The sequence below is a fragment of the Phyllostomus discolor genome, chromosome 6 (genome assembly GCF_004126475.2).
Source record: "Phyllostomus discolor isolate MPI-MPIP mPhyDis1 chromosome 6, mPhyDis1.pri.v3, whole genome shotgun sequence".
Taxonomy (NCBI): Eukaryota; Metazoa; Chordata; class Mammalia; order Chiroptera; family Phyllostomidae; genus Phyllostomus; species Phyllostomus discolor.
In genome coordinates this window covers 92,143,218-92,157,401 of record NC_040908.2, presented here as the reverse complement: position 1 = coordinate 92,157,401, position 14,184 = coordinate 92,143,218, and the positions used below count along the sequence as shown (strand labels likewise).

Here is a 14,184-nt window from a genome sequence, read left to right as displayed (position 1 = left end):
TAACCAAATAAATGTAAGTTATGTTTCTCTGGAGGCATTCAACATTTCCCAGAAGAGAGGCTTTAAGACATATAGCCAGACAAAATGACTGTGGCAACCTTAGAAATGTCAAGAGGAATGCAACACGACTCTCTCTGAATGTTTATAAAACAAACAAACAAAAAAACCCACAAACAAAAACAAAAACAATAACAACAAAAGATACTAGGAGTTACTGCTTCCCATCCATCTTCTTACCCTTTATTTTGTATACACAGAGGTTAACGTGGGAATGAAAGCAAAAATAATTCTTAGCTTCCTTGGAACATTGATACTGAGTGATGTCTGACCCTTTTCTCCTTGAGACTCCCTATAAAACATTAGTGTTGAAAGACTCAAAGATAGTAGAAAAGAAAAAAAAACAGGATTTTATGGTACAAGGAGTTTGTTTATTTATCAAAATCTCATTTACACCTAACCTGTCAGGTTTTTATTGGTAAGGTGTAGTAAAGTATATAATAGTCACTTCTCTTTGTACTTCAAGTAGATTAATGTGGTCAGCACAAGATGGATGAAAATTTGCTTCTGGTGATATTACGTAAGTTAAATACTGAAGTTCAGAATGAAAATATCAGCACGGACTTACACTTTAAAATAATAATTTACATATGTCTGTTTATAAGGACTTATATGAGGTGGAGCCTAGTAACACTTGAATCACCCTCCCCTTTCAGCTGGGTCCTGGATGAGAGAGGTGAAGGAATCTATTTAATGCCAGACACTGCAGACATCCTTTTCTGCATAAACTAAAATCCCGCTATCTGATCCTAAGGAAGATGGGAGCCAGTCCTATCTAGCTTCTATTTAAATCTGTCTATCAACCCGCAGCCACTTCCATTAATTTTGCAAGAGGAAGAAAGCAGCTCTGGAATTTGAGTAGCTCCCACATTCTTATTGGGAAACTATAAATGCTCAAGAAACCAACCCAGGCCAATAGTTTTGGATTCACAGTAATTGCATACAGTTTATTTAAAAATCCTCCCTAGCAGTATGTGCCTGTTACCTAAAGCGATGGAGCAGGCCCCAGTTTTATGTCTGATTCTAATCCTGGGCCGACACTACAAGACATAGCAACTACTGTGGCCTCTGCTCTGTCACTTTGCCATGCGATTCTAATGTAGTTTTACTTGAATAACATAAAATAACATATATAATGTTATTTATGTTATTTTCCACGTGAAGAACTCCTGTAAACCTTGCCGTTTTGAAACTCAGTGAGGCAGGCGTCTTAGACAAGCTGAAAAACAAATGGTGGTACGATAAAGGTGAATGTGGACCCAAGGACTCTGGAAGCAAGGTCAGTCGCTGCAGCTCGGGGCCTACTCTTGTGTTCACAAAGCAGTAAATGGGAGCAATTGTCAAAAAAGTATATGGACTCAGTTAAAAACTAAACATTTTCCTATACACTATACCTAAATTTGAAAACAATGTCATAAATTTCAGCCACAGGGACAGTCTTTTCCAGAAATTGCAACCTGCTCCCCAATATAAGGCTTTTAAATAAATTTAAATTAACTACAAAAATATATAAAATAAATAAAAATTATGTTATTCTCAAACTTACGTACCACTAATAAAAGAAATGCTTTTGAGCTAAGGTTTTGATTGTTTTGGAGGCAGGGACCATGAGATATATTATTTCAAGAAAAAATGTATTTTCAAAACAAAAAATGAGAAATTGACCAGTAGTCATTCAGAAAAAGACTTTAAATATTAAATATATCTTATTCAGAAGTTCATTCTTTTGTCACCATATTGCCAACTATTCCATTTTAGTTTGGAGACCCTATTATATTTTTGTGCTGACAAATCAACAGAGTGAACCTTTCAAATCTGTTTTATAAAAATGATTTAAATAAATCAATATTTATGAATAATAGCCTCAAGTTCTAAGATCTTTTGTTCATGAAATTGTTTCTAGAACAATGCAGGACCCTATAGCCCTGATTCTATTGAAAATAGTACTAGAAACATTTGCATTTTAATTCTAAAGAAAAAAAGTAACTTATCCATGAATCTAAATACTGCATAATTTACACAAATTAATAGAATGTAGTAACAGTGCTGAAAGTCATAGTTGAGGATTCTTAGAATCTTATTTTTACTGTATCTTCTTTTAGAAAGAAAAAATAGTAGATAGATGATAGATAGATAGATAGATAGGTGATAAGAGATAGATAATTCCAAGACTAAATAAGTGACTGGTTTAAATGGGAGAGCCTCAATTATTTAACAAAGAGACAAAGTCATGTTAATAGCTCCCTTTTCAGGGCTTATCCCTACATTTCAATCACATCTGTCCTCCTTTAAACCAGAGTGGAATGAGACAAGCTCAGCCAAATAATGACACAATCATCTCAAATCCTTATGTAAAATCTGAGAAGCGCAAATACTTGAGTGACTATTTTAAAACTGGAATTACCCTAAATTTGTGGCCCAATCAGTTGGTGTCATGGTTAGTGGACAGTGTACGCAGTACATCTTTGGAATTAAACTCTCTCCTAATAAAATTATTTGTGTCTAAATCACATTTTGCACAAAACATACTGCTGAGAAGATGATGGCCAGAGGCATCCTTCATGTAGTCTACCAAAAATACTTTTCAAATAATATTATATAATATGTATTTTTATAATTCATTTTAAAAGTTCTGAATTCTTGTTATAATTTTAATATCCTCCAAACATATGCTTGACTATTTCTGAATTCATTATGAGATAATATGTATACTAAAGCTCTGGAGAATAATATATCTCAAATATTAACTAATTAAGTATTTTTAAGTGGAAATGGAATATTTTTAAATTAATAAAAATAGTTATAAATTTGTCCGTACGTAATTTATTTCTCAGTTGACCATGGTAACTTGTGTATTTTAAAAAGTTATCAGTAAAAAGTCACTTATGTGATGCATATGTAATTATTCCTAAATAGTAGGTAGCATGTAAAATAACACTTTTCAGAAAATTTCCCATATGGATGTGACTGAAAGAACCAGTATGTGTGCCTGAGCACATTATTTGTGTATATTTGGTAAAGTATCGATGAACAAAATGTGAAATTGCTACCCTAAAAAAATAAAACTTAGTTCATTAATTAGGAAATATGAAGTTAGATTTATTCAAGAGAAATTTCAAACATGAAAATATGGTTTAATGGCAGGAAAACCAAGAGTTCACCTTTCCATGTAATTGTGTTTTAAACACATCCTTCTCAAACTTAATAAAAAGCCCATTTCCACCATCCTATGTAAATATATAAATGCTTATCATGGCAAATATAGTGGTCTTTGTTGCATAGTTAATCATGATAAAATGTTATAGACTATTGAATGTATTTACACCCAATTTATTGGTAATCATAATTTCACTTCTGAGCACTATAAACTTTATGTTTAAATATTAAATGTATTTCAGTGATTTATATGCATATATGATTTCAGGTTAAATTGCACACTTATGTTAATTAGCTCCTTGGATTTCATTGTTCTTTGACCTTCTGGATGTGACATTTCCACAGTTAACAGAAGTGTGTTTATCCCCCACAGGACAAGACGAGTGCCTTGAGCCTGAGCAACGTGGCAGGCGTCTTCTACATTCTGGTTGGCGGATTGGGCTTGGCAATGCTGGTGGCTTTGATAGAGTTCTGTTACAAGTCCAGGGCAGAAGCGAAGAGAATGAAGGTGGCAAAGAGTGCACAGACTTTTAACCCAACTTCCTCGCAGCATACCCAGAATTTAGCAACCTATAGAGAAGGTTACAACGTATATGGAACCGAAAGTATTAAAATTTAGGGGTAGGATTTAGGGCCTACTACAGTGAGTGGGTAATGCATCCTGTAAACGCAGTGTTGTGACCTGTCTGTCCAGTGGTGGTATTGCTTGCTTCTACTTAGAGCTTTATATTTTTGAAAACCTCAGTGCAAAGTGGATGGGTTTTCTTTGGCTGCACTGTTTGAAATTTTATGTTGCCAATAGATATCTGCATTAAAAGGGTCAGAAAGACAAAACAAACCAGTAGAAATGCTTTACGAAATTACTTAAACAGTATGTTCTACCCAAAATTTAAAAGAAATTGGAAATTAGATCTGGGTTTCCTTGTAAGCTAATATTCTCTGGGACAATCAAATTTTAAAATACACATTAGCAAAATAAGCATAAAACCTGATTCAAATGGTCAAAGCTTATTGTTTCTCAGATAAGGATTTCTGAGAAATAATATGTGTAAAAGCTCCAAGGCATATACTCAAAGCTCAACAAATTTTAACTCCTATTCTAATTTGCTTTACATTAGCCCTCATTCTATATTTTTAAAGAGTAAAACCCAGCCCTTCACTCATCTGACAGTAGTCCTTGAGCTGGACCTCGAGGCAAGAGCAATCATCAAGATATAGACTACAATTCACAATTATTAGATGAAATTCACCTTTTATGTTCACAATATCACTAAGGTGAGCAGACATTTTAGGTAATATAGCAGTTTCTCCATCACAGATGTCAGCAATATATGTATTCTTTAGGAGGAACACAGTAAAAGATAAAAATTGCCATGAGTTATTACGGTTTTTTCTCTATCACTCTTCAGTAAGCAAGATCAGCCTTATTTCCATGTTCTCGTTGTGTCACAATGAAAAAGATAATTCTAGGCATTTGGTGAAATACAGCAGATGGAGATCATTTTTTAAGAAACTAAACGTCCACTACTTTTTTCCTGTAATGTTTGAAAGTGGTTTTAAAATAAGATCTAAAAGCTTTTGTTATTGCTCTTCCTAAAATCGGGCCTCTAAAACAGGCCTGATTTTCTAAAATTGTATATAATAGCCAACTAAATAGGACGCTCATTTTGATGAAAATGACAAACAAGCCTTTAAACCCAAAAGAGACATTCCGAGCTTGATGTGCCTTGAGGTCAAAAACCTAATATAATTTTCATAATAAGATCTATGTAATCTGAGGTTATGCCAGGTAAACATACTTGATTTTAATATTCATTTCATCATATGAAAGTTATTGAAATATCTATATCTTATCTAATTGCTTTTATCCATAACCTAGAAATCAATGACTGAGTATAACTGCACATAAGTAAGCTCAAAGTGGCTCTTTCTCAATTTTGTGGAAAAGAATTACCACAAAAACCCTCAATTCACTCAGATCAGAATGTTTTGAGCATGCTGTTGAATAGCAAAACAACAAATGAGGATGATGTCAAAGTCTCTGGGCCTTTATAAGAATACTTTTATTTCAATTAATAGTTACAGAATTGAGGTTTTCCCAAACTGAGAAAAACAATACCTGACACATTTTCAGAGCTAATTATTTAGATTTCATTTTGAGATAAATTTTATAAGGTGTTTTATATAAGATTTTTAACCAGTTTATTAAAACTAAATTTTCTTTAGCATACCAAAAACATGCCAACCATCATCAAGATCCAAGGGCAGAGAAGAAAAAAGAAAGAAAGAAAGAAAGAAAGAAAGAAAGAAAGAAAGAAAGAAAGAAAGAAAGAAAGAAAGAAAGAAAGAAATCAGAAAATTTGGGAAGGAAATACTTATGGATATCAGTTTATTGCAACGTTCTGGGGATTTGTTAAAAAGAGATGTAAATCCCCAGGTTCTGTATATACAATTTACATGTAATAATGATTTTGGAGTTGGAACCTGGCACCACAGTTCCTCACATGAATGCCTCTAGAGCTAGGTTGAACTTTTAAGAAAATAAATCTCATATAAAAATAAAGCATTCATATCCATATGACTTGAAAAAGCTTGATAGAATTCAGAGTAAATGAAATGAGCTGCACCTGTGTAGAGAAGCCTTGAAAGTAAGTTATTTTTGTTACACTCTCATATTTAATGGCTTTTTCCTTTCAAAAACTCTATTGGCCACAATTATGCAAATATTTTATAATTTAGATAATATTGTCCCCAAATCTAAAAAAAAAACGTAAAGCCTTCATGTATGGTAGAATTCAACTGTACAAGGGACCATCCCTCAATGACAACACATACAATCAAGGCCATGGCCATTAGTCACAACATTCCAGCCAGGCACAGACCATACAGAAGCTTTTTTTGACCATATAGGAATTTTTAAGAAAGTTCCCCATTTCGAACAGCCTCAATAGATTCATATCAACATGAACAGAAATGACCTTTTATGGAAGTATTGGATGATACAGTATAGGAAATAAGAACGCTGAGAACTAAGAATGCTGAGATATAAAGAGAAAATAAGGAGTTGACCAAGCTTTATTAACTAACACGCTTGGTTGCATTAGTCTACAAAGAAGGAGAGTACTCAAAACTATGTGGAATGTTTCCTGCTTTGGATCTTTTCCTTTCCTTACAAAGGCAATCTAGAAAAGAAAAGAAACAAAAAAAATTTATGGCAAAAGCCTTATGCAAAAATTCCATCTAAAAAATCACACTGCTTTTATTCATTGTATTTTAGTATTCCCTCTTCAAAAAATTAAAACAGAAGTAAACTACTAATTTAAAAAAGTTATCTATTTTACTTAATATTAAAGTTGAAAGGGAATCTGAAGAAATAAATTCAGACTTTGGTCTTGGTTTGTTTTAATTTAGCAATAAGTGGGTTTTCTATAAAGATTGTATCCTTATTTCTGATTAGAAGACAGGTATTACTAAGACTGTTCACTAAAGCAGAACTATGATAATAATCTGGTTTTTATCATAAATATGTCATTACCTAGCAATTTGACTTCAGCTTTCTAAGTTATCAGGGTGACTGATAAACCTTTTCATTATAACAGTTTTAATCCAATTATTAATTTTATTTAATATATAATTATTTAAATATGTAAACTTCATGGCAGAGTAAATACAGGATGGAATTTCCTGAAGAATTAAGCTGACTTAAATCATGATGGGGAATTAAGATACATTATGTGCTATGAGAAAGTTATGATCTAAGCCATAACAAATTTAGGGAATATCTTATTTACCTCATTTTCCTCTGAGTTAACATTAAAAGTCAGTTCTAGAAAGAATTTAAAGGCAAAGAGGGAATAGTAGATTTACATAACACCACCTGTCTCTCCACTGTGTAATATTATTATCTGCTACCTAATACGACAGAGAACAAGAATTTAATGAGGATTTCAGAGACCTGACCATATAACCTCAATCTGGGAAGTTCCCCAGTGATGACCACTGATGAGGTATTGAAACGTGCCCCCTTTCAGTGCACCTCCTTAAGCACATACAGCTTCTTAATGAGACTTCACTTGCGAATTAGGCACAGAATGAACTTTATGTCACTAACTGTGCTGTTCTTCATCATGTCTATAAATAGGTGTGAATGAAAAGTGTTTGTGGATAGATCTGAAAACAGGAAAATCTGTCATGAACATTCTATGTATATAGTTTGTGTAGACAATTCATCACAATTTTAAGAGTATAATCCTTGCAAAGGATTTTATAAAACCTTGTAAAGATAATTTGTGGCAAGACAAAAAGACTCAAAGGAGCTTTTAAGCTGGACTAGAAGTACTAGTTAAAAGATGTGTCCTACCCAAATTTACTAAACAAAACCTAGTATGACGATTTTCAAACGAGTTCTTACATAGGAGGACCACACACTCTAGACCAACTCATTCCTCCCTAAGTTGAGCTTTTATTTCCCCACCATACCAGTTTTCACATGACCAAAAGAATATGGAAAAATGCAGATGTCTAATATTGATATTTTGGTGTTTGTTGTGTCATATTTTGTTGAAGAAACAGAAATATTGTAACACTCCACATTCTTTCTGTTTCCTTTCCATGCAACTCAGCTGACTTTTTCTGAAGCCATAAGAAACAAAGCCAGACTATCCATCACTGGGAGTGTGGGTGAAAACGGCCGCGTGTTGACGCCCGACTGCCCAAAGGCTGTACACACTGGAACTGCAATTAGACAAAGTTCAGGATTGGCTGTCATTGCATCGGACCTACCATAAAAACCAAAAAAATAATTGAGTGCCTTAATTAAACTGTGTTGGTAACTGACGGGAATGCAGCCCTGAGGGACACGTCTCTCTCGGGTCTTGGCTAATTCAACCAACCCTTCGGCTGAGAGCGGGAAGTACGTCCCACTGCCCCGGATGGTAGCAGCAGCAGCAATGTGTGCATGAGCTCAGCTCGGAAACCCAAACTCGGATTTTATATCAGGAAAACTCACAACTTAGGTTTTCTCGGGGAGTGGGTGGGGGGATCTGGGATGGGTGTATTAACAGCAACAAATTTCACTCGAGAGGACTTAAAAACTAACTAGACTTGTGAGTTAGCACATCAACTGTGAAGTTCTTGCTCGGAAAGGCCTTGTTCCTCATAACAAGGGGTGAAATAATTGTAGAAGTCAACGAACTTGCTAACCTGTGTCTCCAGAACACCCATATAATCAAGGGAAGACCATCCAGCTGAGAAAACAAATCACTAAACTGTGATAAGAAAATAATAAACAAACATGTAAATCCTGTGAAAAAAAAAATTTAAAGGACGTATTTACACTTACTTTGGAGAAAAATACTGAAACATGCTTGCTTTTTAACTGACGTAAATTCTGTAGAGGACAACACGATTCTTTTTTCTAACCATCTTAGGGAACAATACATTGCAATAATTGATATAAATGCCATCACTGTAATAAACTTTAGAGACTTTTTTTTAATAAAAGGTGTTGGTCATCTTGTTTGCTGTAACCTTCACTCTGTCACATGAATCAGTGTCCGCAGGTTGCATTTGTCTCACTACGAGGGGAAAAAACAAAATGAAGATAACATTAACATAAAATCATCAGTCCGAATGTAGAATCAAGAGACTACGGGTCACTCATGGTATCGATATTATTTATACTCTTGTTCTGTGTACAAAATTGTGGTTTTGTACCCACCAAAAAGAATAAAACAACAGACATTCTTATAATATCTACAGAGCTTAAAGTTTTTTTCTTATCATTATAAAAGTTATTTGAGAAATTATACAACTATAGGAGGGGTTGTAAAGTGTGGGCCATATTGGAAAATATAGCTAGCCCTTATTATTTTTGCATACTAGACTACCCTCTTTTACAGATTTTTGCCTCATTAGCAGGTTAATGTCAAAGGTGGAGTGTTTGAATTGGGGAATTAACCATTGTCATAACAGCAACTCATAATAGCAACATACTCTGTAATTGTATTGAAATTTTACTTGACTGTATTTTGCTGCATAAAATAATGTGTCCCTTTGGGCTTCTACCCCCACTTTTGTGATTCCATTTAAATCATTTGAAGGCATTAACAATAGTTTGTGGTAAACAACAAATGAGGAATATGTCCTTGTTTTCAAATGGAAATTGTGAAGAAAATTATACCATGTTTATTTACAAAAGGCACCTCATATTATGAATGGATTAAATTAACATAGAACAAAAGAAGTTGCAAATCATTTGAAATAATAAATAGTACTATAAGACAAATAAACATCACAACACTTAGAGATCATACTTGACAGAAAGCACAAGTTAGGATTATTTTGGAAGTCTGGCCTTGAAGGATGAGTTGAGTGTTCATAGGTGGAGAAGGCGGTAAGAGCCTTATGGATGAGCAGTGGCCCAAAGCTGTGCATGTCACTGGCTTGTTTGCTGAATAGACTGGAGAGAGCACAGGGTGTGTTATCATGGAAGATAACAGCAGAAAAGGTAAAGGACTGATCACCTTGCCTCAGCACTCAAGATTCCCCAGCCCCATTCAATCTCTGTGCTGCAGTAAAATCTATTAACACACACAGACACACACACATATTAGTCCCTCAAAATTCCAAGCTCTTAAGCAGAGCAAATGAGTCTCTGTATGACCTAGTCCTTATCTATGTCTTACAAGACTTTTCTCACCCCTACCGAACCTTTCTCCCCTGCAAATGAACCTCAAAAGCAGCACACGGGACACTGCATTTACTATTTCTTCAGTGTGTAACTCTTTCCTATCTCCTCTTTTCCTGATTAACTTGTACTCATCCTTCAGTACTCAAATTGAATTTGACCTGCCCTGGGAATATTTCCATCCACGATCCCTTGCATACAAGACTGAGTTAGGTGCCCTTTTAATGTTTTCTCCCCATTACTGCACTTACCATACTGCATTGTAATTGCCTGTGTACTTGTCTGTATAACTACTAGACTGTAAGCTCCTTGAGGGCAGGGACTGTGTCTATTTTGTTCACAGTTGTATCCCCAGCACCCAGCACAGTGCCTGGCATATTGTAGGTGCTTAATAAAATATTTGTTGAATGAATAAATGAACTGAATTGAATTAATTTGATTAAGTGGAAGCAGAAAGACACCTTTCCTCATTAACAGTCCCTAGAGTGTGTATTAACTACTATATAATGAGTCAAAATGAAGGCTGAAGTTTGGCTGATTTCATGACCTCAGAGCTACCTCACTGAAAGTAGCTAGAAAGAGAAAAAAGAAGAAAGAAAGAGAGAGAGAGAGAGAGATGACCTACTGAATTTTCTGATGCAATGAAAGAAAATCTATGTAATTATATTTAACTGTGGAAAAATTTGTTTGGCTATAAAGATTTTCATAAGGTAATTAAATAACCCCAAACAGGGCTTTGGTTTGGTTTTTAGTCATACTCTAAAGATATCTTCCATTTACATCTGAATGAATTAGTGATGTAAAGTTAAGAAATTCTATTTCAAATAGTTTTATTCCTATTATTACAGTATTTTATGCTAAAATTTGTACATTCCTTGTAGTACAATATTTCCAAAAACAAATTTACATTCGATTTTAGTAAAAAGAGATGGCTATCTGAACTCTAGTCTGAGGAAATGCTACAAAGCTAGGAAATGTGATTTTAAAACATTTATGTTTAAGTTAAAAACATGTTAAAATATTTCTTTCCATGAAGAACTCAGTTACACACTTGGGCAAGATGGAGGCATAGGTGGATGCACCGTACCTTCACGCACAACCAAGATTGGAACAACAACAATTTAGAAGCAGAATAATACCCAAAACTGACAGAAAATTTATCTGAATGGAAGTCAGACAGCCAAGAAGTTGAAATAGACCCATTTATCCAGACTGGTAGGAGGGGCGGAGACAAGCAGCCGGGCGTGGGTCAGGCGCAGGTCAAGGCACAGAGAGCAGGGAGAGTTGGGTGCACAAGGGAACCCGGAGCAAGTAAGGCATCTGGGGTGCAGAAGATGGCAGAGGGTGGATCCTGAGTATGCAAGCGGCAGCTGGCAGATGGCAATTGTGGAGCAGGGCAGAGCATGCAACCCAGGATCCCAGGGAAGGGACTGAGGTCACCTGGAGAACGGAGCTACCGCCATTGTTCCCTCTCGGCCCCGCCCTCACATTCAACATCACAATCTAGTTACTGGGGTGCCCAGCCCTGGTGAACACCTAAGGCTCTGTCCCTCACCATAATAGGAGTGACCAGACCAAAAAAAAAAGAGAGAGAGAGAGAGAGAGAGAGATGGCTCAAACAGAAAAACAAATCAGTGCCCCAGAAATCCTTTTGAGCGACCAAGAGATAGCTAACCTATCAGATGCACAGTTCAAAACACTGGTGATCAGGAAGCTCACAGAATTGGTTGATTTTGGTCGAAAATTAGAGGAAAAAATGCAGTTTACCATAAAAGAATTGAAGGAAAATGCACAGGGAACCAATAGTGATGGGAAGAAAACTGGGACTCAAAACAATAGAGTGGACCAGAAGGAAGAAAGAAACAACCAAACAGGAAAGAATGGAGAAATAAGAATTCAAAAAAATGAGGAGAAGCTTAGGAATCTCCAGGACATCTTTAAACATTCCAACATCTGAATTATAGGGATACCAGAAAGGGAAGAGGTAGAGCAACAGATTGAAAATGTATTTGAACAAATAATAAAGGAGAACTTCCCCATTCTGGCAAAGGAAATAGACTTCCAGGAAGTCCAGGAAGCTCAGAGAGTCCCAAAGAAGTTGGACCCAAGAAGACACACATCAAGGACCATCATAATTACATTAGCCAAGGTTAAAACGAAGGAGAGAATCCTAGAAGTAGCAAGAGATAAGGGGACAGTAACCTACAAAGGAGTTCCCATCAGACTGTCAGCTGATTTCTCAAAAGAGACCTTACAGGCAAGAAGGGGCTGGAAAAAAGTATCCCAAGCCATGAAAGACAAGGACCTATATCCCAGATTACTCTATCCAGCAAAGCTTTCATTTAGAATGAAAGGGCAGATAAAGTGCTTCTCAGATAAGGTCAAGTTAAAGGAGTTCATCATCACCAAGCCCTTATTATATGAAATGTTAAAGGGACTTAGAAAAGAAGATTTAAAAAAACATGTATAGTAAAATAACAGCAAACTCACAGTTATTAACAACCACACCTAAAGCAAAACCAAAAGAAACTAAGTGAACAACTAGAACAGTAACAGAACCACAGAAATGGAGATCACATGGAGGGTTAGCAACAGGGGAGTGGGAGGAGCAGAGAGGGGAAAAGGTACAGAGAATAAGTAGCATAAATTGTAAGTAGGAAATAGACAGGGGGAGGGTAAGAATAGTATGAGAAATGTAGAAGCTGAAGAACTTATAAGTATGACACATGGACATGAACTAAAGGAGGGGTAGTTGGGGGGAGAGGGTGTATAGGGTGGAGGGGAGTGAAGGGGGAAATAGGACAACTGTAATAGCATAATCAATAAAATATATTAAAAAAAGAACTCAATTACTAAGCAAACAAGATCACCATCTGCTGCAGAATTTCCTGAATATATAGGCAAAGCCAATTTTGAAGCTATACCAGCTAGTTAAAAGTATATAATGTTCACATTTGAAAGATATAGAGAGTCTCACTCGACTCAATAGCTACTCATTGAAAGTTCCAGCCTCGCTGTCCCTGCACTTGCTTTGGCATTGCTTCTGTTCCTTGGTCTCCATACCTGTAGACTCTCAACTCATTCCATTTCCCTAAATCATAGCACACAGTAGGTCTTCAGTGTATATTTGTCAGTGCATAAACACAACTATATATATTAAGTCAGTATCAGTGAAAAAAATGTTCAAATAATATTCCCAGAGAACAGAATACCCGTATTGTAACACCAATTAAGTGCCATTAGGAATAAGATCTAAATGAAAGTGATATCCAGGAGAGTTTCTGAAAAGACAAATTAAAATTGTGCAGATTTGTTTTCCTTATTAATATGATGCTGCATGAAAAGTGTGCTTTCTCGTGCACATTCATAAAGAGGTTTTAATTTCAAATAGTCCAGTATGCTAAAGTACTTAGCATTTGTAAAACAAAATGCAAATGTAATCGATGGTGTGTTTATATATTTTCTAAACAGTATTAGTAGTTGTTTCAAAAAAAGAACTATTCTTTTTTAAGAAAATATTTTGATAATTTATGAAGAGAAAGAGATGAGATTTTGACATTGTATCTCAAAAAACAGCAGAGAACTAAGTTACTTTCATGAAATAAGAACAACTTGCTTTGATTTTGTCTTTTTTGGGGGGGAAATGTTGGCAGAAGAATGAGGGAAAATAAAGTTAAGGGGAAACATGAGATTAAAAAAGCAGAAATCTTGGCCATAGGATTCCCCTGAGTGGTCAAAAGAATTTGAGAACAGGGATGTTTGACATATGATTTTTTCATTGTTAAGTGTGTAAGGTTTGATTTATTCCTCTTCCCATGACCTGCATACCTCCAAGTTAAATTTTCCTGCATGCCACAGACTGGTATTTATGGTTGCAATAAAGTAGGGAGTCAAGGAGAAAATTCTAAATCCCATGTTTGGGTTGATGCTAAGCCAGAAATAATCCTAACAATGTGCCTCCTTTCCACAGAGATGCAGAAATCTAGATTGGGACTCATCCTTCTACATGGCAAAAAAAAAAAATCACTTGATTTTTTCTAAATCTGAAGAAGATGGTAGGTTAAAAGTAATACAGAATACATAACTGTTTTTCAGCCACCCGTGCTGACTGCAAAGTGCTACAAACAACATAAAAACCATAAAACATAGGTCATTATTTAATGATATGTAAGATCATTAAATATTCTGTTAAATTATAGTGACTAATCCATGGTTTCAATGAAGCAGTTATGTAGGAGTTTTATAATCCTGTGATCTCAAATACAGAGTATTGGTTTAAGTAG

The 14,184-nt window shown here is 35.3% G+C and overlaps 1 protein-coding gene across 5 annotated transcripts in view; it reads left to right on the top strand.

The window, feature by feature from the left end:
- GRIA4 (glutamate ionotropic receptor AMPA type subunit 4) overlaps positions 1-10,228 on the top strand; it is a 381,468-nt gene extending 371,240 nt beyond the window's left edge. The window contains exons 15-17 of one of the 5 annotated variants that reach the window (XM_028516859.2): positions 1,222-1,336; positions 3,587-3,721; positions 7,836-8,966. In XM_028516859.2, coding sequence (XP_028372660.1) covers positions 1,222-1,336; positions 3,587-3,721; positions 7,836-8,000 — 415 coding nt within the window. In that variant the 3' untranslated portion in view covers positions 8,001-8,966. Of the gene's footprint in view, positions 1-1,221; positions 1,337-3,586; positions 3,835-7,835 lie in introns of all 5 variants that reach the window. The other 4 variants (XM_036028622.1, XM_028516861.2, XM_028516860.2 and 1 more) reach the window with 4 other exon arrangements.
- Positions 10,229-14,184: the final 3,956 nt, after the last annotated feature.